Source organism: Rhinatrema bivittatum, chromosome 18 (assembly GCF_901001135.1).
Source record: "Rhinatrema bivittatum chromosome 18, aRhiBiv1.1, whole genome shotgun sequence".
In the NCBI taxonomy this organism is placed as follows: domain Eukaryota; kingdom Metazoa; phylum Chordata; class Amphibia; order Gymnophiona; family Rhinatrematidae; genus Rhinatrema; species Rhinatrema bivittatum.
In genome coordinates this window covers 55,453,725-55,481,259 of record NC_042632.1, presented here as the reverse complement: position 1 = coordinate 55,481,259, position 27,535 = coordinate 55,453,725, and the positions used below count along the sequence as shown (strand labels likewise).

General features: G+C 45.6%; 1 protein-coding gene across 2 annotated transcripts in view; it reads left to right on the top strand.

Annotated features, from left to right (window-relative positions):
* SH3PXD2B (SH3 and PX domains 2B) overlaps positions 1-27,535 on the top strand; it is a 111,954-nt gene that overhangs the window by 11,958 nt on the left and 72,461 nt on the right. For both annotated transcript variants that reach the window (XM_029583349.1, XM_029583350.1), the window contains exon 2: positions 4,220-4,300. In XM_029583349.1, coding sequence (XP_029439209.1) covers positions 4,220-4,300 — 81 coding nt within the window. The remainder of the gene's footprint in view (positions 1-4,219; positions 4,301-27,535) is intronic.

The window sequence follows — 27,535 nt, the reverse complement described above, 5'->3', positions numbered from 1 at the left end:
ATTTTATTTTTTAACCTTAAAGCCATTCCCTGTAAACATCGCATAATATGGTGTCCAGATAAGATGAAGTCTTAGATAGATTAACCATATTGCCCCCTCTTAACATATCACACTGTGCCTCACCATTCCCTGCCAGACACATCAGTCTGGCCACAGCATACAAGCATTACAAGCCGAGGAGAGACCACAACCGCACTGGACCACAAGACTTTGCCACGGATCCTGCCTAATCCATCATGATGGTCATGTGGGAAGCATGTGCTCTGTGTGCCCTCCTTTGACTGGATCGTTACCCCGCTATTTGCCCACCGTTTCTTCCCTCACTTTTCCTAATTTTTAAATTCTGCTCAGTAGCAGAGCAAGCCACCAGAGGTGATTTGTATGAAAGACGCGCCTTCAAATAGTTGGTATTGTTGTGATGTATTGCAACGCACCTGAGCGTTCCTGCCCACACGCTCCTCCAGGCAATCCATAACCGCGCTGCAGTGAGGCGGCCGAGGGAGCCACCACGTCACTCGCCTGGCACCGTCTGCGAGAGGCAAAAGCCACAGACTCCCCTCCTCCTCTCTTGGATCGAATTCAGTGATGGCGGCATCCACCTTTGCAGCAGAGCTGTTCTCACTGTGCCAGTGGGCAAGTGCTCTGCTAGTACCACGTGGCCAACAGCACGTATCAACTAGTCTGAGGCTACGGCCCTGGGGGTTGGGGAACGGTTAGAGCAGACTCCTGACTCCATTTCCTCTCCTGCTTTTCCCAGCCCAGAGGACGGGGAACAGCAAACAACTCTGCTACACTTTTTTTTCTTTCACATTTTCAAAAGGCAAATAAGGTTCCTTATCTGCATCAAATATTTCCTTCCCCAGATTAGGCACACAGAATAACAAAAACAAGATGGCTTATAACTCGTGCCAATAAGAACAGTGACAGCGAGTATTGTTTTGTCAGCGGTAGTAAAGATTAACGCCATTCAGCAAATAAAATCATCTCTAGTAGAAGGACGTGACGCTTCTGTATTCCTAGCCAGCTAACACCCAGAGCTTTTCACATGGACTTGGTGAGTGATGTGAACAGAAACTGCCTCTCTGGCACAGTTTTAGTCCAGATGTGGATACCTTAAAGCCTTGAGACCGCAAAAGCCATTTTAGTAAGAAGAGCATCTGGCCTAAGACCATTTCTGAAGCGGGCATGCCAGCAGTGGAGCAGACGTTCATCTGATCCATGACGCGTCGGATGGGAAGTTAAGCGGATGAGGCTGTGATAAGGAGCGGGATATTGGAAAACCTTTGGGAGAGATGCTCGGGCCAGTGTACCTCTGGCACTTCCAGATGTAGCAGAATTTATTCAGTCTAGATCCAGTGTGGATCCCAAACCTGAATTACCTCTTTAGTAATTATGCTCTTATGCTAAGGATAAAATGTCTGCTGTCCTCACTATCCAAGATAACTTGTTTTGTACAAATTAGCAGTGTAAGTTCATTACAAAGAAGTGTGTAGGTGGTTAGATTTACACAGAGGCAGCTCACATTGACCCAAGAAGGCCTATAAATATTTAGATAGCCTTGACTGTTCAGATTGGCTGGTTGCCATTGTCACTGTCTCCTTCTGCAGCTTCGTTCTCTGTTCACCGTCCACTCGTAGGCCTTCCAAACCTACAAGGAACTGAACGAGCACATTTTCAGCCAGCGCGACACTTCGGGTCTAACTAACTGGGATGCAGTTAGGAAAGCAGAAGGAAGGAAGCAGGGAAGGGGTCAGTTCCCACATCCTCAGGTATCTCCCTCCATCGGCACTTTCAGAAACCCTTTCAAGCCGTGAGGTTTTCAGACACATCGAGTTCTGGACCAGAAGCAGTGGTAGAGAATTTAGTATAGTCATGCTTTTTTTTGGAAGCTGACATTAAGTAAAACTTTGCATAAATTACATCTGAACTAGTTCATGTGGAATACAGGCCATGGTTTAAAGCTGGTTTGGTGTGGCAGCCCATGGTTTGTGCCCTGTGCTTCCATTAAAGAGACCGAGGATGAGAATTATCTTTGGGTCTCATGCTGCTTGGGCAGCTGAGGCTAGGAGCTTCTTGAAACCAATGCTGTCTGCATTCATACTGCGGTGATAATTGCCTCTTATCCTTATGCTCTCTTGAGGTGAGGCTAATCGGCAGCTGCTATGAGAAGGGGGAGCGTTGTTTAAGGAGTGCAGCTGGGCTGTGAGTGGGCTCCTAGCATTTGGGTACCAGTCATTGTTTCAGCTGGAGCCTGGTCCCTGGAGGAGCTGCTCAGGTTGGTTTCCTTTCTCTCATCTCTCTCTGAGCTCTCGGCGTCGCCCGTCGCCGGAGCTTTCCCAGAGAGTAGCCGGTCAGGGATGGAACAGCATCTCTTCAATACATCCTTGTTGGAGGTGGTCTCATGAGTCCTGCTCACTCTGGTGTGTCTGCTTCCGTCACGGCCTTCGGAGCAAAAGGGGGCTGCAACCCTCCAGCTGTGCTGTAAGATCTTCTCATGGAGCCAGCAGGGCCTTTTCCTTCTCCGCTCTTCTTGTCTGGCTTTTTCTTTCTAACGTACCAGTACACCGTTTCCCAATAACAACAGGGAGGCGTTTGCCCTTCACTCAACGCACCCAGCATTATAGTAGTGGCCTTTGACCTCTTGAAAGTGACCTCCTTAGGATAAAATGTTTTTGCCCACGTTGTGGACATGTAATTGCAGATGGGGTGCAGCTGGGGGCTGATGGATGTTGGATTGAATGTGGGGGACTTGTATGTCTATCTGCGCACAATGGGGAGAGCCAAAGAGGAAGATGTCAGAAACTGCATCCTGAAAGCGGTCGAGCTTCTACGGCTGGTAGCTGGGAATTCTCCTTACCAACGTAGACCAGAACAACCGACAGGCTGAATGCATCTACCATGTCTGCTGTGTCACCACTGTGCAGCCCGGCCTGTGTAATATCCCTTATTCAGTATATGGCCTTGTAGGGAAGTGAAGCACGAGCGAGCGTCTCCTTCATGACCCGTCCTGCTCAGTTCCTGGGATCTAGTGGTAGAGCTGCAGGTCTACAGAACAGCCGAGGTCACCGATTCACACACATTGCTCTTTATTTGTACATTTTTAACAGCTTCCTGCAGGTTTAGGGGTCTTGGAGAATGGAAATAGGAGAATTGTATTCATTTAAAAAAATGATTTAGGCTGAGTTCAGCTGTAACACTGGGGGAAGGAACATGTGAGCAAGAGCTGCAGCTGGAGAGTGAGTGAACAGCTTGTGGAAAATAGAAGGCAACTTAATTATTCCAGGGCAAACGAGGAACAGCTGACATGGTGGAGTCTGACCATGCCCGCAGTACCATCCTCCCTTTGTATCACCCCAGACAGCTCCTGCCCTCCTGTGGGGCACCAGTAGGACCAGCAGCCTTTCCTTATGATATGGAGTTGGGTACACCTTCTTCAAGGTGTACAGCCGGGTCTGCTTTTCATGGTAAGGAAAGTGCGCACAGTAACCCGGTTAGAGAAAATATATGCAGTGAATATTCACTGTGGGTATCCTGAAAACCAGACCGGTCTGTGGGCCTCAGGGACTGGAAGTGAATACAACCAGCTCACGGTGAGTGCGTCTGCAGGATACAAGCTGCCCCAAAACCACTATTCTTTTCTTTTGTGACGGGTGGCCGGCACACAATTAGGCAACCTTTCTGTGCCACTAATGTCGGTAAAAAGCCACGGCAGGCTCAGGCTGACATGGCAGAGCGTGTCTGCTCCAGCTTGGCTTCATATTTGCCACTGGATGGAGCCTCAGGACAGGGGGTGCCACTCTTTAGGGGTAAGACTGTGTAGCACTGTGTCAGCGGCTTCCTCTCTCTGTCCCAGGGGTGCTTCCATCGTGGTGAGGGAATCCGTGAACGTCGCAGGGGATGTCAGGTTTTCCTTGTTTGTTTATCAGATTAAAATACAAATGTAAATTCTAAATATCTATGATATTGGAAGTGGGTTTTTTTAAATTTTCTATTTTAATTAATCAATTTTAATTTTCTCCTGCCTTTTTTTTTTTAAATATAATTCTCAAGGCGAGATAGCACATAAAATAATCTTTAAAAGCTGGTGCATTCATTTTATTCTTACTTGCTCAAACATGAGAAAGCGGAGTTTTGGCTGCATACGACTATTTGGCTTTCAGAACATGAACTGTAAGTCATTTGCTAGCCGCGTTGTAATCTCCTTTTCTCTGCCCCACAGGTGTATATAATCAAAGTAACATGGTCCAATGGCACCACAGAGCTCATTTACCGACGGTACAGCAAGTTCTTCGACCTTCAGGTAAGGATGTGGCATCTCTCTATTAGCTTTCTGGCGTGAGGGAGAGTTCATGTTAGGGCAGGGTCATCCAGGTAGGCTTTATTTTATGAGTCAGTGCAATGCATGCCGGGATTTGTAGTGTTTTTTTCCTTTCAGTCCTGCAGGTTGCAGGTAACAAGGCATAGTCTGTGCAAAGCAAACACTAACCTGGAGCTCTGAAGGTGGATGGAATGAGGTGTTAGGGGGTCCTTTGGATGTCCTGGTTCTCATATTCTCTTCTTTCTTTCCTCTGTAGAGTTGTAGCATGGAGAAAATATAGTTCTGCTCTCTAGTCCCCTTACCGGTTCTGATCTGTAGTGATACGTAGAGATAAGGAAGCATTTGAAAGCTTTCTCAGCTTCACAGTGATAAGACTGGGCCTACCCACATGGCTGTTTACTCAAGGTGAGGATATTGATTTATCCAACCATGTCACCCTGGCATGGCACGGAGCCCACAGCCTGCTCAAGCACACCTGACATAGAGTAGGGGGAGTCCTTTGCTTCCAAGCACTATTCCCTTCCCCTGTTTTTCGTGCTAGATACAGGAGGTAACCCTGTTGCAAACATGAGCACAAGGCTGGGAATAAGGAGCTATTACAGTGCTTCCTGGTCCTGATCTAGAGCCATAACGTTCCAGGACTGCCCCAATGAATATGCATGAGATAGGCTTGCCTACACTGGGTCGCTGATGTATGCAAATCTATCTCATGCATATTCATTATGGACATCCTGAAAACCAGCAGGGTTACGAGAGCCTCCAGGAGAGGGAAACACTAGGTTAATAGTGTACAGCCCCTTCTCCTCGCTTTCATTAGCCCTCTGCTCTGAATTTTCCAGCTCACAAGTTCTGCCATAAAGTTTTACAGCACAGCTGCCAAGTTGCCCAATCCTGGAGGGAGATTTTAGGCCAGTCCTGGGTTTCTGATCGCCCCGTTCTGATGCGTGGTGGGACCTGCAGTTCTGATGTCATTGGGTAGAATCAGGGACTACAGACACCGCCCTGCTTTGGGATGTAAGTGCAAAACCAGGACCGGCCAAAAAGTCTCCCTCCTGGAACCAGGTAACTTGCCAGTTCTGTTACAGCAAAGAAGCCATGCAAGTGTCTTATTTATTTATTTACTCTGCAATTCATCTTCAGTCATTGCGGATTACAATAAAAGCGCATCCCCAGTGTTTAATCGTGGGCACTGTCTGACGTCTGAGGACCTGCTGTTATTAGAAGTTGCATTTGGCTGTGGAAAGGCGGGGGGATCGTGCTTGAATCTTGCAGCTGCATTGATCTCCGGCCTTTGCTTGGCCGCCTTCCTAACATACTCCATTCAGGAAGTGACTGGAACGCTTGGATGTGTGGCCTGCGGAGACTCTTGGAAAGTCTTTTACATATTTGCAGAATGCTGTTGCCTGATCCCGTTCTGGGCGCATTCTGCTCCTCATTCTGCTCCTCATTAACATAAATAGTTCTGGCTTCCGATGCAGGATGTCAGGACATCCCTGCGCGCTGTTGCTGGAGGTAACGGCCTTATGAATGGGTGAAGCTGTGTGGTACAATGGTAGCTACACGAGTACAGGAAGCCTCAGGCTCACTAGTGATGTCATTAATTCAGAATATCCGCACATCCATGACTTCATCACATTTAAGGAGGAATTTTAATTTAATCTCTTTGTCTTCTCAATTGTTTTGTTTTTAATCTGTGTATATGAAGCCAAGAATGTTTATAATGTGCTTGATTCCTGGAAGTGACATCTGTCTGTTAGGATCAGTGGTGCTTGCATGTGTGTGCCCAGGTGACTTCAGAGGGTGCATGGGGTGGAGGGAGGTCCCCGATGATGAGGAAAGTTTCACTGGGAGGACAGATAATATTTCTTTTCACCTACACACAATTGACTGTGACATCACTAGAAAGGCCGGGCCTTGCAGGATAATCAAAGCAGGCATTAACATTTCTTGTCCTGAGAGGGATCCAGGACTGAACCAAAATGCTGGCATTGTGGTAACGTTATGTTTGAGTAGTGGCGAGCTTTTCTCTGCCGTTGTGGTTTTCTCACCTTTGGACTGTGATTGGGTAACACAATACTTGTATTATTTCTGAGATAGCAAGCCACAGGAATAGGTTTGACATTAACACCTACAGAGGCTTGTGGCCTGCACAGGGTCCCTTGTCTAAAGACATAGAATGCCAGGAGCTGGCACTGACTGCTCATACAAGGCCCCACTCCCCGTAAGACGGTTGGCATAGTCAGAAGGCAGGTTAGCTATGAATTTTCAACAGCTGGTATCTGTGAGGGTTTGGAGAATCCTATAGGATGAAGCTGCTTTGTTCTATATTAGTGGTTGCCACAGAAACATTTCTGAAAACCACATTGCATGGGATGGAGGAGGAGGGGCAGAGATTCCTGCTTTTTGTGTTTGCTGGAGTAACCAAGGAAATACTAAAGCAAACAAACCTAGGGCAGCTGGAAGGGTCTCTGACAAATGAGGAATTGCGTATTGTCCCAGAGCACCCTTAGAATAATCTTTACAGTCTCAGCCTTTCAGTGGCAGACCTGTAACTTCCTAGGACTCTAAATAAACATTTCTTGATGAGAGATGCAAGGATATCTGCAGCTTCATGTCTGGGATAGACCATTGGCCGATTCTTACCAAGAAAGCCTTGGGAAAGACGTTTAAGAAGGAGAATGCTATTTTATCTTTAGATAGCACTGACGATATAGGAAGCTCTCTGGGAGGATACATGAAATATTGAACACACATCATATCAAATACTAGATAAGAGGGGATTTCTTACCGCTAACAGCTTGGAGGAGGGGTAGTTCACATAATTGTGGGGTGATGGTAGAACTTAGGAAAGGATAATTGACTTTTCCTTAGTTTAGCCTATCTAGCCTGTAATAAAGTCTGTGAGCAATGCATTACCTGGGCACGCCGTTGGCAGTGAGGGGTTTAGCCTGCATTCTCACATGCACTGCTCCTCCTCCAGTCTACATAAATCTACAGCTTTTGAACACTGGACAAAACTCAAGACCAAGAGGATACCGACGGCATCTTTAAAAGCTGATGGGCGAGATCGTGGGCCGCTGCCCTTGGAAACCCTATCGGCACCGATTACCTCTTTAAAACCTTTGCACTGAAGTGCTCTCCCATCTTGGAGGACCATGGGAGATTTTCCATTATCTGTTCTATCGCAGCTTCTTGATGGCCTACGCAAGCTTGATAAGGGGCTGGATTCAGTGAAAGGAGCTGGCACCACATGGGCACCTACAGAGCAATCCTGCTCTTACAGTCTTCCCAGATGAGCTCTGTTTTCACCACAAACGTGCAACAATGCAAAAAGAGCAAATGAATCTGTGAGCTGCAGCTGAATTTCCCTTTTCACACACTTATATAATAAGCATCACACAATGGGATATTTTTGTTGCTGTCACCATTAAATTAATACCTCATGTAAGACATGTATCTTTTGCACGTTGATATAAAAAGGCAGGATCCTTGGGCAAAATGCAAACTCAGCCTGGCACCTTTTATTTTATTTTATTTTTTTTTTTTAACCAGAAAATGTATAATTTGTGTCTTTTGCAAAACCAAAATTAGATGTCACATTATAATAGCTTGACAGCAGTTGCTAGGCATGTGTTAGTGTGTTGAGCATCTCTCAGGAACTGACTATTTGCAAGGTTTTCCACCTTTTATGCATTTCTCTATTTAGACTTGTTTTGTACCTTTTCCATTAGTAGCTCAAGGCAAGTTGAATTCAGGTACAGAAGGTATTTCCCTGTCCACAAAGGGCTTGTAATCCAGGCAAAGTGACATGCCAAGGATCCAAGCAGAGTTAGCAGGATTTCACCCTGGCTTTCCTGGTTCTCAGTCTGTAATGTGGCACCAGCCCTCCGTATGCCTCTGACCTGGCCCTGGTGTGGTGCGCTCCCCTGCGGTCTTCCAGCGTGGCTTCCTTCTGGACTCTGCCCTGCATACTGCAGCTAACTAGGCAGGAAGTCCTATGGCACAGCTGGATGACATCAGCATTGCCGAAGTATTTAAGGAAGCCCGGTTACCCTGACTCTTTGCCTCCTCTCATTCCTGTCTTTGCTTTGATCCGGACCGTTCTGACCTTCCTCTGCTTGCCACCTGCCCCGACCTTGGCTTGGTACTTCTCTCTGTGAATGGACTGCATCCCACCCTTGCTTGCCTGACTTCACTGCTTCCTTGGTTCTACGCACCAAACCTCTTTCATCAGCTGCCACCTGTTGGAGCCAGATGTGCTCTTACATCAGGCATCACCAATCCAACCTCCAGGCCTGAAAGAACTGGAGGAGTAGCCGGAGGGCTACCTCGTTACACAGTCTGCTGCTCCTCCATAACAGATAAAAACTGTGGTCAAGGTGACCAGAACGAAGCAGTACAAGTAAGCAGTGTTGCAGTCTCCTTTACTGAGCTTCTCTGTCCTCAAGGAAGAGCAATGTTATACTATTCCACCTTACATTCAGATGAAAAGTACGTCACATAAACACTTTGTGATAGGCTGACCTTTCCAGGCTTTTCTCTCTCCTTCTGAAGCCACTCTGTGTGGTTTTCTCGTCTTCGGATGCAACCTGCACTTCTTAGCCTTTTTCATTACAGTTTTCAGCCTTGGAACATTGTTCTCATTGAAGAGACGTTTCACCAGCAAGTTCTCCCTGGTGCTAGAAGTGAAACTAAACCAAGAAAGACTCAACCCATGTGTCCATGCTCTTCACAGCTATGATAAAGTTCATCTTATAACATTTGCCGGTTGTGGGATTGTCCCATGACAGGAAGCACTCGCCCCAGGACTCAGACTGCCTCAGAAGCGGCGAGAGTGCCACCATGATACCACCCGCATTCCCACTCCCCGGGCGCCCCCGGCATCACTCGCCCCAGAACACCGACTGCCTCCAAAGTGGCGAGAAAGCTACCATGACGCTACCAGCACCCCCGCTCCTCGGGCCTCACTAGGTGCAGATGGGTATAGTGTGGCGCCCTTTGTAATCCCCGTGGTGGGAAGTGGCCTGGCTGGTGCGCGCTGATGACGTCACATGGATGGGTATAAAGGCCCCATCTGCGCTCCCGTCCTGCTTGATTGCAGTACATGCTGCTCCTGCCTCCTCAGCCTGCCTTGTCTCCTCTGGCTTGCCTTGCCTAATGCTTACATGTTAACAGAATCTCTAACAAAACCCCTGACGCTGCACTGGGCAGCCAAGAGCTGCTTTTCCTTCAACCTCTCGTTTCTAGCGTTTAATGAGAATTTACTGCTTTTGTGAAAGATTAGGGAGGGTTAAGAGTGTGTTTGGCTTTCTAACATGGTTTCACCCTTGGAGTGAGGGGAATTTGAGAGGTAAGGATGAAAACCTAGCCTTGAGTAAATGGAAAACAGGAGAAAAAGGCTTGAGTGAGGTAATGTATCCAACATCATTGGATGGATGGATATATATATACTGTATTTATGCACGTAAAAGTAGCATATATCATAGCAAACTTCAAAAGCCCATTTACATGCATAAATCCTTTTGAAAATGACTCCCTCAATGTATACAATTTATTTTTCACTTTTTTTTAGAGCAAGTTGAATAGGTGATAAGTGGAAAAGTACTGATTGTATTGAGGAGGGAGGGAGTCCTCAGTGCAACTCTGGCGTCTTTATTATGTAGCTCCTTACGTGGTACAATTCGGGGCTTTCTTCACAAATTGATCAGCTCCGCGCGATGGAGTGATTCTGTTGTTTTCTGGGGAATAAACCATGGCTGATGTGCAGCTATGTGCTAAAAGTTTTTTCTGTTCTGCACTGTTTAGGAAAGGCCATTACTCACTCGCTCCCCTACTGGAGTGCTCAGAGTGAGTATAGGATTACAGGTTGGATTTCCTGTGTGAGGTAGACATGATATATCATATCCTATGCAGGGAGATAGTGAGGTGTCTGTTATGCAAGATGATATTCTACATGTGGGAGGATATTTTATGCAGCACCTGCCGGTGGGCAATGAGGCCTGCTGGGAGGGGAAGGTTGGTGGAAAAAAACAGGTTTTGATCATACAGTGGGACAACCAAATATTTGTGGCTCATCTGGTCTGTATTGGAAGAGAGTTTCAGAGCTTGGGGATGAACTTGGAGAAGGCGTGTTTATGGGTGTTGGAACGGGGAGGTATAGGAGGGCACCAGTTTCAGATCTCAGCTGGCATGGAGGTTTAGGGGGATAGGCAGCCTCTCAGATGGGCCTTATCCAGTCAGTGTGATCTGAAGGCAATACAGAGGGCTTTGAACTGGACCCTATATGCAATTATTAGCCGGTGTAGGTTCTTGAGAACTGGGGAGATGTGGTTTTTGTAGCTGCAGCTGGATAATATCTGCATGGCAGTGATGTGTGTTAGCTGTAGACCCATGTATAGGGTGTTGCAGTAATCCAGCTGGGACAGGATGAATGCATGGGTTACCTTGTTCTGCTTCAGAGGTCAAAGATGGTAGAAGGCATTCTTGGTGATTCCAGGAGTAGTTTGGAATCCAGGAGGAAAGCTAAGTCAGAAATGCAGGAAAAATGTGTGCCAGAACTGCACTGGAAGTCTGGGGAACTTATGGCTCAGCTATATAGTGGGGCTCAGGTTTCTCCTCTGATCAGGCAGTTTTTACTTAGTGGTACTGGAAGCTGGAAAATATTTTTTTTGTTTTAACCCTGCCCCACCTGGAACTATTTCAGCTTGGAGTCAGCAGTGGTGTTAAATGAAGCTGTCCATGGCTGCAGGCCCATGCAATGCCTGTGAAATCTGCACTCTGAGCTCACTGTGGAAGGACTGTGCCTTTAGTCAGGCAGAGTGGAGGTGTTTGATAAACGTGAGATTAAAGGTGATGTGAGGCCAGGAACACGGTGCAGAGCTTTTCTACTGAACTGCTTCCAGCACCTTCCTGGAGTGCACCGAAAGCGTGAGAAATCAACCCTGTGATACTGCCTGTGCACTCTTATTATATTGGCACTAACTTGTGCAGTGACACTGAAAAGATGCTATGTGACCAAAGGAGCATCATTTTATTTTATTTTATTTTATTTTTTTAAGCAGGTGGTTTAATCCTCATGTTTCGGTAATGGTTGTTGTGTCTTTGTATCCTTGATCAGGTCAGATGGGCAGGGTGTTAACCCCCCCATATTGTATAGGTTCACAATCTCATCCAAAATGTTAAGAAGGGAACCATCTTGGGCTCACGGTATTGATTCTCTACTTGCATCTTAGCCAACAGACTGAAAAGCAAATGCATTCTGCACTCATAACTCGGAAAAGGCACCAGTTTTACTAGAGGAGTGCATACTGCACTCATAACTCAGAAAAGGCAGCAGTTTTACTAGAGGAGTGCATACTGCACTGATAACTCGGAAAAGGCAGCAGTTTTACTAGAGGAGTGCATACTGCACTGATAACTCGGAAAAGGCAGCAGTTTTACTAGAGGAGTGCATACTGCACTGATAACTCGGAAAAGGCAGCAGTTTTACTAGAGGAGTGCATACTGCACTGATAACTCGGAAAAGGCAGCAGTTTTACTAGAGGAGTGCATACTGCACTGATAACTCAGAAAAGGCAGCAGTTTTACTAGAGGAGTGCATACTGCACTGATAACTCGGAAAAGGCAGCAGTTTTACTAGAGGAGTGCATACTGCACTGATAACTCGGAAAAGGCAGCAGTTTTACTAGAGGAGTGCATACTGCACTGATAACTCAGAAAAGGCAGCAGTTTTACTAGAGGAGTGCATACTGCACTGATAACTCGGAAAAGGCAGCAGTTTTACTAGAGGAGTGCATACTGCACTGATAACTCAGAAAAGGCAGCAGTTTTACTAGAGGAGTGCATACTGCACTGATAACTCAGAAAAGGCACCAGTTTTACTAGAGGAGTGCATACTGCACTGATAACTCAGAAAAGGCAGCAGTTTTACTAGAGGAGTGCACACTGCACTGATAACACTGCAAGGTGCTGCTTTACCCTTGGAGGATGTTACAACGATGGTGCCTCTTGCTAACTTCCTGGGACCATACAGTGATGGCCCTGAATTCCTAAAGAGGCAGGAATGACAGAGCACGCTGTTTATAAATGAGTGGGGAATCTCCACTGAACAACACAGGACAACTGAACCCGGAAACCTCTCCAGAAAGATGAGCGCCCGGGAGCCGTGCTGCACTGCGTCTGGCCCGCTTCAGACGAGCCGCACCACGGCGGTGGCTGCAGGATGCGTTCCCAAATCCTTCTTGCTGCATTAACCAAGATCTGCTGTCATGAGCACAGAGCACAGGGACGGCTTTCATGAGGGTATTCCAGGGGGCGAAGGAAACTGAAGCCAGCAGGGTGGGGATGGGGGCTCAGTAATTATAAGACCTTCACTTTGTTCTCGGTGATTCAGTCGACGCACATAGAAAACCTTGCACGCTACAGTCTGAAAATACCTGACACCTGGCACAGGAGATAACCGCGCTAGTTTTCCAGGCAAAAGATGCTAGCCCGCGGCATTCTGCTTTCTTCAAACCAGTCACAGTGGGATAATTATTTGTGACCATCCAGAGGAAGAAAAAGAATTTGCACCGGAACGTAAACGCCTTGTGAGGCACAGATAAAGCCTTCCCTGCTCATGGCCTCTGGTTCTGCTGGGAAGATCCCTGGGGCTTTGGATAAAGCTCATCTCTCTCACGTTTGCCTTCTCAGTCTGAAGAAAAGCATGGAGGGAGGATGTCAGGGTGAAGGTCTGATGTCTTTAGCTTGGATATTTCCTAATCAGACCTAGATTTGGGGACTGATGAGTAGGAGCAAGAGTTCGGTGCTGTAAAATGACAGAGAGAGAGAGAGGGGGGAAGATCCCGGGGCTTGTGAGCAAACTCTGCCAGCAGGTTAGACGTCTGCGAGTTGTAGGTCACGACTGATAGGTTCAGATGAGATACCTGTAACGCCAGCGATGATTCCAGTGTCCCTGTTGGCCGGTGCATTTTTGCGTGAGGAAAATGATTTTACACAGGTAAGATGTAGAATGAGCCAGTTTTATCCTTTCCTTCACAGAGTTTGGTGCGTCGGTCTCCTGTGGCGTTTAACTGAAAACCCTCAAGGCTCCGCTTTATCAGCGTATTATTTAATATCTACTTAGCCCCCCTCTGCCAAATACTAGCAGGTTTCAATGTTCATTACAGACTATACACTGATGTCGTACACTTTTTCTTTCCAATCAAAGCCGCTTGGGTGGAAACTGAATGATTTTTGTCACACTTACTATTAACAATACAAGACTGGCTGTCATTTAATAAACTTGCAATCAACATCCAAAAAACAGAAATAATTTATCTTTCACGATTCAATTCCATCAGAATTAGTGCTAAACAATCAATCTATTAAACTTTCGAACGTTGTCCGCATTCTTGGGATTCAAAGTGATCAATCATTAACTATGCAAACCCATATAAAAAAATCTAACCCAGATATCACATTACAACTACTCCGCCATGTGACCATATCTGGAGCCCAGTGATTTTCAGACTGTTCTACAAACGCTTCTGTTTCCAAGTTTGGATTCCTGTAATTCACTGCTTATTGGTGTCCCCATTACAGATTATTCAGAATACAGCTCCCCGTCTATTAACTAATAAGTCTAGTCGTGAACATTTTACACCCATACTAAAACAATTGCAATGGTTACCTGTATCTTTTAGGATCCAATATAAACTTGGTCTACTCGTTCACTCCTTAATATTCAACTTACATTCTCCCTGGACAAACGCCATTGTGAAGTTTTATTCTCCATGCAGATCACTACACTCGGCAAACCAATACCTCCTCGACATACCATCTCCTAAACTTATCCGCCTTGACGAAACGCGTGAAAGTGCACTCTCCACGGCAGGACCAATGTTTTGGAATACACTTCCAAAAGAATTAAGAACTTGTGATCATTCCAAAACATTCAGAAAGGCTTTAAACACACAGCTTTTTAAAATTGCTTTTAATGAATGATTTATTTCTGGTTGTATATGTATTATTGTTATCATGAAGTTTATGAATGGTCCTTTGTGATCCGCCCTGAATGTAAGAAGGGTGGAAGAGAAATCTTTTAAAATAAATAAATAAAGTGCACAGTATTCACTCATGCTCAGGTGTGGCCTTACCTATCTTCTATATATAAAGAGGAAAGTTGCCCCATACCCTCATCACCAGTATGCAAATGAGCTCCACTGCTCGCTCGCTCTCTCACCACCCCCTGAAATAGGCCCTTTCCCTGCATCGCCTTGATTGGCAGCAGGAGCTAGGAGAGCGGCCCCAGTAGCAGCAGTTCACCCATGGCAGTCCAGTGCAGGAGAAGCCAGACTATGACAGAAAACATAAGAGCATAAGAAATTGCCAAAATGGGTCAGATCAAGCCCAGCATCCTATTTCCAACAGTGGCCAATCCAAGTCACAAGCACCCAAATATTAAATAGATCCCAAACTACAATTTTTTATTGATAAATAGCAGCTTATCGACTTCTCTTCTAGGAACGTATCCAAACCTTTTTGAAACCCAGTCACACTAACTGCTGTAACCACATCCTCTGGCAATGAATTCCAGAGCTTAATTGTGCATTGAGTGAAAAAGAATTTTCTCCGATTTGTTTTAAATGTGCTACTTTCTAGCTTCATGGAATGCCAACTAGTCATTGTATTATCTGAAAGAGTAAATAATTGTTTCACATGTATCCTTTCAAGTCCGTTCATGATTTTGAGAACCTCTATCATATCCCCCCCTCAGCCATCTCTTCCAAGCTGAACAGCCCTAACCTCTTTAGCCTTTCTTCATAGGGGAGCTGTTCCATTCCCTTTATCATTTTGGTCGCCCTTCTCTGTACCTTCTCCAGTGCAACTATATCTACAGGATGCTGGGCTTGATGGACCCTTGGTCTGACCCAGCATGGAATTTTTTTTATTTTTTGAGATGCGGCGACCAGAACTGTACACAGTATTCAAGGTGTGGTCTCACCATGGAGCAATACAGAGGCATTATGACATTTTCCGTTCTATTAACCATTCCCTTCCTAATAATTCCTAACATTTTGTTTGCTTTTTTGACTGCTGCAGCACACTGAGCTGACAAGTTCAATGTAATATCAACTATGATGTCTAGATCTCTTTCCTGGGTGGTAACTTCTAAGATGGAACTTGACATCGTGAAACCACAGCAAGGGTTATTTTTTCCTATATGCATCACCTTACCCTTGTTCACATTGTATTTCATCTGTCATATGGATGCCCAATCTTCCAGCCTTGCAAGGTCCTCCTGCAATTTATCACAATCTGCTTGTGATTTAAACTACTCTGAATAATTGGTCAACTGCAACTTTGATCACATCACTCATCATACCTCTTTCTAGATCATTTTTCAATATATTAAAAAGCACTGGTCCAAGTACAGATCCCTGAGGCACTCCACTGTTTACCTTTTTCCACTGAGAAAATTGACCATTTAATCCTACTCTCTGTTTCCTGTCTTTTAAACAGTTTGTAATCCACAAAAGGACATCTCCTCCTATCCCATGACTTTTTAGTTTTCTTAGAAGCCTCTCATGAGGGACTTTGACAAACGCCTTCTGAAAATCCAAATATGCCACATCTGCCGGTTCACCTTTATCCTATTGCTTACTTACCCCTTCAAAAAAATGTAGCAGATTTGTAAGGCAAGACTTCCCTTGGGTAAATCAGTGCTGGCTGTGTCGCATTAAATCATTTCTATCTATGTGTTCTGTGATTTTGTTCTTTATAATAATTTCCATGATTTTTCCCATCAATGAACTCAAGCTAACCGGTCCATAGTTTCCCGGATCGCCTCTGAAACCCTTTTTATATATTGGGGGTTACACTGGCAACCTTCCAGTCTTCAGATACAACTGATGACTTTAATGATATATTACAAATTACTTATAATAGGTCTGAAATTTCATTTTTGAGTTCTTTCAGAACCCTGGAATGTATACCATCTGGTCTAGGTGATTTGCTACTCTTCAGTTTGTCAATCTGGCCTACTACATCTTTCAGGTTCATTGTGATTTGGTTCAGTCCATCTGTATTGTCATGCTTGAAAACCTTCTCTGGAATGGGTATCTCCCCAACCTCCTCCTCAATAAACACTGAAGCAGAGAATTAATTTGGTCTTTCTGCGATGGCTTTATCTTCCCTAAGTACCCCTTTAACCCCCTCGATCATCTGATGGTCCAACCGACTCCCTTACATGCTTCTTGCTTCAGATATATTTTAAAAAGTTTTTATTATGAGTTTAAGCCTCTATGGAGAGGCTGGAGTGCGGCAAGGCATCCACACCCTGCCAGAAGATAAGAGAGAAAGGCCTGTGATGGCACTGGAGGCAGATTTTAGTGGCACACTCAGCCCCCACAGGTGAGAGAGAGAGAGATCTGCATCCGTCCACATTTGGAGCACTCAGACTCATGGTACTGGCCCATCCTTGGATGGGCTTAACTACTAGTGTATTCTAATTATTGTGTAAGTGTGTCTCGCCTCTATGATGCATTGATGGTCTCCAGCTCAATCCTTATTCTGATTTCTGGTCTTACAGGTATAAGATTCTCCTTACCACCATGGACTTTATCATCTAAGTTGGTGCTAAAACTAGTCTCCCACCCCCCAGCCAGTTGGATTTCAGGATACCCCCTAATGAATTTGCATGAGATATAGTTGCATGCGTTGCCTCCACTGTGTGCAGCTATAGACCTGCTTAACTTTTCCCATAGACGCAGAATGGGAGAAAAGCTTCAGTAAATCAGCCCTAGTCTCATGCATATTCATGAGGCTGAAAACCGACTGGCTTGGGAGTAGGGTGGTTTTGAAGGACCAATTTGAGCAGCACTGATCTGTAAGAGATTACTGTAAGGTAGCCTTTCTGAACCGGGCGTAACTAATTAAGCTAACGGGAAAGGCTGAGGCAGCTGGGAGATTCTCCTGGAGTCACCTTTCAACTTTTCCCTTGTACTGAACCAGAGAGAGCGGAGGCGGCAGCCCTGCTGATACAGGGTTTTCCTTTCATTGAAAGCAGCGTGGACAAGGCTTGGGAGAGCTGCCTTCCAGATGTGCTTCTGCTTCCCCATGGCTAGGCTTTGCATCAGAAACCAGTTTGGCTTTTCTTCCGTTTTCACTGTAAACAGCTGGGTAGAATCTGCTGTTAGACACCGGCCACCCACGGATTTCCAGGCAAGCAACAGTGGCTGAGGGGCAACAACCATGGAATGCAGACCTCTATATATATATATATATATATATATATATCTATAACTAGAAAGAGATTTATATATATATCTTTCTGGTTAGGAACAGTGTTCAGCATAATACTTTCTCTGCACAGTAAGAGGAGGCTAAAATTACTGAATGCTAAACTTTTTGAGGTTTGAGAGAGAGCAAGAACATCTGGAACAACTACAGCTGTGTCGTATCTGGCCAGCAGAATTCGTCGTAGGCACTGTGCTTTGCATACACTGCAGAAATTAAGCAGTTCCATCTGCGTCTTGGAATATCCTGCATTGTAGGGCGGGGGTAGATTTTGCTCCCAGTCGAAAAACATGAAGTAGCAGGGAAACAAAGAAGAGAATCCAGCCCAGAATGTTCTGCTAGCCGTCTTGCAAACTGCCTACGTTGTGGCTTCCTTGGCCACTCACACCAAAAGTTAGTCATTAAAGTAAAAGCTTAAAAGAAACAACATTTATAAAAAAAAATATATATATATAGAGCCTCTTCCCCTCTTCTCTCTCGCAAAAAATAAACTGTTAAAAAAATAAACAAATATCAAGTACCAGTAAGGAATACTAATGAACCAATTTTATATCTCAAACATTAAAAATACACGTTTATTTGTATCAAACCTTAAAAAGCTGGTATTACCCAAACTACTTGAAAAAACCTCTTATACGTAATATCAAAAATACCAGAAAAAAGTTGGGTTTTTTTTACAAAAAAATGTATATAAATCATATACTCAACAAATGACTGCGGATGTTGTAACTCGAATAAAGCTTTAAAAAAATATATAATACACAATTGACTGCTAATAATAAATACAAAAATAAACACAATATACAGGGTAGACGAACCAGATAAAGCAAGTCCAATAATGTGATGTGTCAAATGTTGACAACAATGAAGAATAATGGCGGTATGACTGCACAGGAAATGTTAACGTAGAACTCAAAGGTACAGATCGTCAAAGGTTGGTTCATTAGTGTTCCTTACTTGATATATATATTTATATATAGAGAGAGAAATGCTTATAGACATGTGGGCTGAAAGAACCTGTATTAGTTATATCCATCCCAAAATGTAATGAAGATACTAAGGCCGTGTGCAATGCACCTTGGGATCCACTTAAGAGAATTGGCCTGTTTGCTGAACACAAAGGCACCAAATATGTCCTGCTGTCCAACTCACACGGCCCAGTTCAGTGTAGGAGATACTACTGGCTCGCCTTGGTGGAAGTCCCCACACCTTCCAGTCACTGCCTCTGCTTGGGGTAAGCGAGATCTCCGGCTAATGGCTTCCATTCTTCCAAGATGTCCTCCACTTGTGGGAAGAGGCAGCTCCCTGACGTGCAGCCGGGAGTGGATTCCAGGCGGCTGCAATAGCCATTGACGACAGCAGCCATGGCACAACTACCGCTCGGGACCGATGGCTCACCCCTGTTGCTGTATCCAGTTTTTGTTTTTTTAGGAGTTGGTTTTGGCTTTGTCTGTACTGATATATGAACAAGCAGAAATCAAATACAGTTATCGCTGTGTGAATCATCATTGAAGGGGATGTTGGAAGATAAGAATTATCAGTTTAGTAGGGCCGTATTTTCATTTAAAACTGGACATTTCCTGTTTTGTTTCATAAAGTAAAAGGAAAACTGAAATGTAATTTCTTTTGTTTACTTCCTGCTTGCTCTTGCCCTCTGGGGAGAGGTGGGGAGGAGGGAGAAGCTCTGGCAGACACATTTTAGTGTGCACTAAATAAAACTGGAAATGAAAAGAACCCACACACAACTCCTAACAATTTATTCCATGCCCATGAGTAGCGGTGCATCTTTTGGGAGCGTTTTAGCAAACATCCACCCATTGCTCCCCTCTCTCCAGCCCTGAAAGCAGCGATGCCGAGGCCTTCCTCTCACACACAGCAGCACGTAGAGTTACTCTTTCCAGCCGGCTCACAGTCTCCCTTTCTCTACCACGGGCATTGATATATTATTGTTTTGATTCTTTGGTATCAGATGTTTCAGCCTTTTGGTGACACTTCAAAGTCCTTTAAGTTCTGGAAAGCACAGCCTGAGACGAGACTTGGCTGGCAAAAATCAGAATTGACAGGGACATGGCCCAGTCTGGTTATATTCGGTTAAGAGGCAGGTCATCAACTGGGAATTGTTGTTTTGGGGAAAATAATAAGCAGCTGGTTTAGGTGGGGATTTAATGTTTTTATGTGGCTCAACATTTTGGAGGAAAAATATGCTGATTCAGGGTTATAATCCAATAATCATCCCGGGCCACCCTCCCTGGCAATCCAGAAGTGCTCTCATCTCTGTAATTAACAGCTTCTTTAAAATCTCGGTAGCGGATGTTTCCCTAAAAGAATCAGCCTGGCACTTCCACAGCTCTGTTTGTTCCCTGCGTGGCCTGGAGCAGTTTTTGTTACTTGAACGTGGTTTGCGTAAATGCCTCTCTGTCAGGTACCCATCCATCTCCCCTTTGCCTTCCTCTTTCTTGACTGCTTCAGCTGGAGAAGTGACGGGGCAGACATGAGGCCAGGAGCTGGAAACGAGCCTAAAGCAGAGGAAGAGGGTGAGCTAGTCCTGGGGACATAAATGCTCTCTTGATAAAGAATATTTGAGAAGCTGTGGGTCAGAGGCCTCGGATGATCCTGGTGCTTTAAGCTGAGCTCGTTCCCGTGCTGCGGTCCTTCGGCAGAGGTTTCCTGCAGGGAAGCGGGGCTCTTATCTTGCAGTTCTGCTCCAGACATTTTTGAGGTTTCTGCTAAAGGAGTTAGCTTGTCTTCTCCCGCTGAAGGAGCCTGCGGATGCTGTAAAATAGAAGCTCTTTGTCTGGCCGCTGTCAGGCACCTCGTATTTAGGCTCTGACGGAAGGAGCTCTCTTACATTTACTAAATCCCTGGCACAGAGTAGGTTTGAGGGCTGCAAGTCAATTAAGATGTTGCCACGGCTGTGGGGGTTTTTTTTTCTGGCCTGATTTAATGGGGTTGATTGGGGTTAGGATGAGTTTGAAAACGTGCATTCCCGTGGTGCTCAGAGAGGCTGCGTGCCAACTGGGCAGGATTGCAAAGAATAAAATTACTGACGGAGAAGGATGACCTGAACTGAGGACAAGGATTGGGAGAAAAGGAACAGCTGGTGACAGGAGGACCCTGCATGAACTGAACTCTCGGTCGTCTCATGATACAGTGCTGAATCATTTGTCTGGATAACTGGCTCTGTTTCTCTCGCGAGTTAAGAGCTGGGCCCTGTGGCATTCTGGCTACGTCTGGGACTCCAGTGATGATGAAATCTGAGGACTTTGAGTTATATTTTGGAGATGTGAGAAGGGGTTGAGCTTGTCTGCACAGCTGTGGTTCCTATTTTCCTCTGAAGCAGGTTTTTATGCTATGCTTTATCAAAACATTGTCAGTATGCATTTTACATATTTTTCTCTCAACTTTTTTAATACTTTCCTCAGCATTATTTAATAATTATCGCTGATTTGCATTTAAAAATGAAAACTGTCTGTCCTAGCCTTCCTCGAAATAAAGAATATAAGAAATGCCATGCTGGGTCACATCAAGATCCATCAAGGCCACCCACCTCCTGTCCCCGACAATGGCCAATCCAGGTTGCAAGTACCTGGCAGATCCCAAAAAGTATAATTTGCTTCCTGTTACTCACTCCCAGGGATAGCAATAGCTTTCTTTAATTTCCCTGGCTGCTAATATCTCATGGACTTTTCCTTCAGGAACTTGTCCAAACCTCTTAAACGCCGCTCTGCTTGTCGTCTTCAGCACGTCCTCCGGCAGCAGATTCCACAACTTGATAGTGCGCTGAGTGCAAAACAACTTTCTAGGATCTGTTTTAAATCTGCTGGTGGTTAGTTTCATGGAGTGTCCTCTTATTTTAGTATCATTTGAAAGGGTAAATAACCATCCTTTATTTACCCGTTCAACCCCATTCATGATCTTATAAACTTCTATCATTGTGCAGTGAAGATCGGCAAATGATACAGTGACACAACAACAGAGTAGATGACAGCAGAAAAAGACCAACCAGCCCGTCCAGTCTGTCTAGTTATTCCTGTCCATTCTGCAAGGCTATATCCCAGCTGAATGGCAATGTATAAGTTTAATGCTGAACGTTCATGCATAACCATCACCCTGATATGATTTCCTGGAGCAGTTTGTAGTGTGCGTTTCCCCAATTTTCCATCCTAGCATATTCTAACCTAATTGTAGTTCGTTGTATTTCAAACAGAACGCTTTGGAGCTCAAAAAACATTTTGAAACAGACCAAATAAAACTGTTGAATTTAGCTAGAGAGAGGTTCCTATGTTGCCTCACCCATCTCTTCGGAAATATTGTATGGTGGTTGTGAGCAGAGCCTTGCTGTACTACCTCAGGTCTCTGTGCTACAGAGCAGATTACTGAAGGCCGCAAGGATTGTTAGAAGTTGGAAGACTGAAGCCTTATGGACTGCTCAAGGTGTTTGAAGCATAGGAAGAGGAATGGTCAGCAGAAAAAGGGAGGTGATATTGCCCCTGTATAGGTCCCTGGTGAGACCTTACTGGGAATACTGAGTACAATTCTGGAGGTTGCACCTTCATATGGATATAAACAGGATGGAGTTGGGCCAGAGGGGGCTACTAACATGGTCAGTGGTCTTCATTCTAAAGCACATGGAGAGAGACTTAAAGATCTAAACACGAACACCCTAGAGGAAAAGCAAGATAGGGGAGATATGATAGAGACATTCAAATATCTCAAAGGTTTCCATGCACAGGAGGTGAAACTCTTTCAATGGAAAGGAGACTCTAGAACAAGGGGTCATGAGATGAGGGTGAAAAGGGGTAGAATCAGGAGTAATCTTAGGAAATATTCCTTTACAGAGAGGGTGGTGGATGAATGGAACGGCCTCGTGGAGGTGGTGGAGACGAGGACAGTGAATACAAGAAAGCCTGGGATAAATACAGGGGATCTCTATGGAGGTGATGGGAATTATAATGCTGAATTAATTGGATGGATGGGCAGACAGGATGGGCCATGAGGTCTTTTTCTGCCTTCGTGTTTCTGTTTCACCTGGAGACTTTGTATCAATTGCTGGGGCTCAGGGGAAACACTGAAAAGCTCCTGGCCTCTCCCCTTCAGGAAACCTGCAGTGAACAGAAAGGGAAGGGAGCAGAGGAATTGTATTTATTTATTTATTTATTTATTTATTTATTTATTTATTTATAGGCATTTGTCTTAGTCTTCTGCTTTCCAGTGTCAGCTCCAACCTCGCTCCTTTCCTCTTCTTCAGTGAGCCTGCAGGGGACAGCAGGGGGGGGGGGAGTGTGTGAGCCTGGAGCAGATGCTGCAGGCAGCCTGTGGGGAGAAAGTGGAGGGCAGGAGCTGGAACAGACACAGCTCTGATTCCAAGGCTTGGACTTCAGCTGAGGGCAGAGGGAGGAAGCACACATCAGAGGGGAGTGGGAGGAGAGTGCTGGGCTCATCCGTGGAGGGGTGGGAGAGAAAGCATGGGTGAGGGGTGGGGGTGGGAAGAGAGGATGTTGATGTGCATTCCCTCTCCTCCAGCTCCCCACCACTTTCAGGGTGGCCGCATGCTATGCGTCTGCGTCATATGTAAGGCAATCCAGCCCTACTAAGCCAGTGCCCGACTGAGTCACTGCAAGCCAGGATGGGGTTTTGCGTGGCAGGGGGCAAAGAGACCAGTGGCGGTGGCTGGAAGGCGAGAATCCCTGTTGGCATGACCGTTCCATTTAGTAAGGCCCTGGCACAGAGGAGAGAGTAATTCTGTGACTCCCTTGTCATCTCTAAGCAGCTTCCTGAGTGCCTTCCACCATCAGTAAGAGATAATTACATTTTGTCCAGTGCCTTTCATCCATTCGGGCTCTCAGCCCACTTTATAATCATCAGCCTCCTGAAGCAGCATCGCCAACTCATGAATATTTGTCTTACTGACAGTCTGCCAGATTTTTACCGACGACCTGTTTTGTTTTTCCACAAACACACTTTACCACCCTCATTTTATGCACAGCTGGATTTACTATGCTCTCTGCCTGCACCCAGTTTTTTGGGGGCTATGGTTTGGCCACAGGACTGTTCTGTGCGTGAGGTCTTGTCGCGCGTCGACGTAGCTCTGTTCTGAGGCACCGACGTTTGCAAAAGCCTTTGCCGCTCTGAGTGCGCGTGCTGTGGCACCGCGCCTGTCGGGAACCTCCGGCGTCACGCGGCCTGAGCGGAAGGCCTGAGAGGCGCAGCCCGAGGTTAGCCCCTTGTAGAGCTGGAGCCCCCACACCATTGGGGAGACAGATCCGAGCCTGGCTATTAATCCATCCAGTCGCTTAAGACATTTTTACCGCCATGCGATTATTTTCCTGGGCATCATGGACTTGTCTTTTTTTTTTTCAAAGTGTTTTTTTTTTGGTTTGTTTTTCCCATCAGTAAATTTCCTGCTGGTTGGCCGTCCCATCCTGAATACCATATACAGACCCCAACTTCTTTCTAGTCCGGGATAAAATGCTCTGATATAGCCTTATAGTGCCTTCCTCCACAATCATTTTGACACGAATAACCGAAAAGTACCCCTTAGTCTGTCACCAAATGCTTCTCAAAGGGAGCCTTAGCAGCCGTGGCCATGGGAATATGAGATGGGAGCCTCCCTTCACTCGTTATGGAAGGGAATTGGCATAAAAGCAGGTACAGGCCATGAGCCAGCGGAGGAATGCTTTGCTCCTGCCTTGTCTCAGACGGGACGGACTCTTTGCTTCCTGCCGTTCAGTTCTCTCTCATCTTTCTAGGACTCCCCCTCCCTAATTTTCTTGTTTCACTGAAGATGGTTGCAATGTTTGCAGGCACAGCTGCGGTTACCTCAGTTGCAGGAGTTTAAGCGTTTTGCTTGGGTTTAAGAATGCTGAAAGCCTCTAGGGGACGGTGTGGGGCCCTTGTGTGCCACGCGTGTCTCGGCGAGGCGCAGGTGAAGCACCGATGGCTCCTTTGTTGATATGAGTGTGCCAAAGGCTTCACTGATCTCACGCTTTAGCAAAGAAACCAGCAGAATAACCATTACTACTACTTTTATCATTTCTAAAGCGCTACTGGACATATGCAGCGCTGTTCAGACCCAAAACAGAGAGTCCCTGCACCCCTTGTCTGTCGAGAAGTGGCCTAATGGTTAGGGTAGCGGGCTGTGAACTAGGAAGCTCCTTCTGACCTCAGGTACAAACGTAGATTGTGAGCCCTCTGCCCACAGCACCTGAATGTGATCCGCTCGGCATGTGCTGCACGTTGTATCTTCTGGGCACACAAGGCTGGCAAAGTCTGAAAGTTGTCTATAGGAACCCAGTAATTCAACCCTTTTCCTGTGTAAAAGGTCCCTGAAGTTGCAGAGTAATCCCTTTCCCAGTTCTCGTGTGCTTGGCCAGAGAAGTCGGAAGGACGTCCTCTCCAGCTGCTGGAGATGGGCGAGTCGAGGTTGCGGCTTTTGGACGCGAGGCCTGGTGCTTTAACGAGCACAAGGTACTAACAGACCTCAGGGCTGCCAGTGCTGCATTTCTCTCTTTTTATTGTAGGAGAAGGATGTCCCAGTGCATTTAAGAGTAAATAAATATTTGGGAGAGCTGTTAGAACGGGATTGCTCTCCGTTGTCTCTGCAGGCGAGAAGGGACCTCTGTGCTCTCTGAATCTCATAGGCTGTGTCAGCTCTTTTGCTGGCTCAGGTGTAGGTATGAGAACCGAGGAAGAGAAGATTCCAGCGAGCAAAGAAAAAGGCGCTCACGAGCAAGCGTCTGACAACTAAAATGATGAAGAAACGCATGAGATCACTCGGAATAGAAAGTTAACAAAACATTAAGTAATATGTAGCACAGATCATGTTTATGTTGAAACATGCACACGATGTTATAGAGTTGGGTAAGAATCAGATATAATTATCCCTGCTAGGGAGAGAGGGCATTTCTTCTGTTAAATAGTCCTGGGTGAAATCATGCAATTCCCATCAATGGTAAATGCTCATTTCCAGGGGCACTAGGGAAGGTTTGAAAAATGGCCATCTTGAGACTGTTTTTGTACCCTGTCTGGTGCACTGCTCATGCTTTGAGCTAGTGGTCACCTCCTGGCCCTTGGGGATTGCAGCTATTCCAAGTATGGCGCAGCGACTTGTTCTCCCTCCATGGTACTCAGTCTAATTTGACCTCTAAACCTGGAAGCTTAAGTATCTTTTCTTCATTGTGCTCAGGAGCCTTTTTATCTACTCAGGTGAACTTGGCTGAACGATGAGCTGTAAGTTGACGTGGATCGTGAGCTGCCTCCTTTTATTTCTCTGGTTAGTAGCCACAGAGCAGTCGGCGAGGCCCCCAGCCTGGGTGGGCTATAGCTGCTGAATAGTAAGCTAGCATGCTGGGTTCCCTCTAGCAGAAGTTTTGTTCAGTGAGCTCCTGCCACAGGTTCAGGATCACAGCTAGAGCTGCTGCTTCTGCTTTATTTATTTGCTTTCTGATCCATCAAGCAGTCAGGGTGCACCACAGGTGCTGATGAAGTTTCTCCTGAAATCTTATCAGCACACGTGGCGAGATTTCTTGTAGGAGAAGTTTTTTTTTTTTATTAATTCTTTTGCCTGCTGAATTTTTAATTGGGAAAAAATGAAGGGCGTGGCAATGAAAGCAATAACCCATCATGGGAATCAATTAATAATACTTGTAAGGGCAGCAAAGACCTTACTAATGTGGAAGGTGCTGGCAGGGGAAGTATTAATGGGAGTGAATGGATTACTTGGCCCATCCTTTCTATAAAGAGACACTAGGGGGGGCGTTAGAGGAGTCGTGGTGGGAGTCAGGAGAGGAAGAGGGAATATTCTTTCTTTTACAGATAGGAGGGCGGGATGATGTCATCCAGGAGCTGTTGCTGTGGCACTTCAGGGAGAGGGCATGCGACAGCAGGTCCAGGTAGGCAAGGCGGTCATCCCAGCCCTTGGATAGGACACCCAAATCCTGAGTCTCAGCAGCACATCTGATCTCCCTTGGAGTCTGATAAGGGGGACCCACAGGCTATTGTGGGAGCTGCAACCCCTGCATTTTGTGATCTTTGTTTGCGGAAACCTCCGGAGGGCTGCCCTTGCATCGCTGCGGGGATTCACCGGTTTTGTATTGGTGAGTGCAGAGCAGTTTTCCGAAGGACTGGACTTACATATCCCCTTCAGCCTGGGAGCCATAGCAAGGTTTCCCCAGGACTTTGCAGGGCCGGAAACAAAGAATATTCACTCTTGGATAGCAATCGATTTCTTCTGGGATGATTTGCTGGGTTGATTGAGGTCTGTTAAGTCGTTATTGATGTTAATGGGAGGAGATCTTCCTTGATGTTTAAGATCTTGTGCATTCCCTACACTTGGTTGTAATTGGATTCATCAGTGAATAAATAAAGAGTTTTTAATTCCTAAGAATATTCAAGCCTTCAGATTCTCTTTTGTTCCTTGGACTTTGCCACCCACAGATGGAAGAGTTTTGCTTTGCCTTGAATCACAAATCTGTTAGACGTTTTGTCTGGTTTATGGGAACATGTCTGTGTTTCCCTTAGCCTTATTTTTTTGGGAAGTGTACAATGTGTTGGAGTTGTCCCCTGATGCAGCTAAACATGGGCCTGTGAGCGCTTTGCATTCCAGCCATTAATTTTCTTAAATATTATTAGTAAATGCACAATTATTATAATATTTTAGGTTTAATATATAGATAGATATTTTTCCTGCTTCCTGCTCTGAGTTATTTCTTTTGCTGTTTCCTCATTTCATTTTGCTTGGTTACCCTGGGCTTTGCATTGGACTCGCTCCTCCTTAAAATGAAGCCCTGACGGAAGAAGTTGGTCCTGTTCCATTGCCACCCCCTCCCAAAAATCAGAGTGATCATCTCGCTGTTCTGTATTATTCCTTCATGATGCCAAACCCCCAAATCCGTCCGTTAAAGCAGCCAGACAGGCCCAGTGAGAGAGAAGCGATCCTGG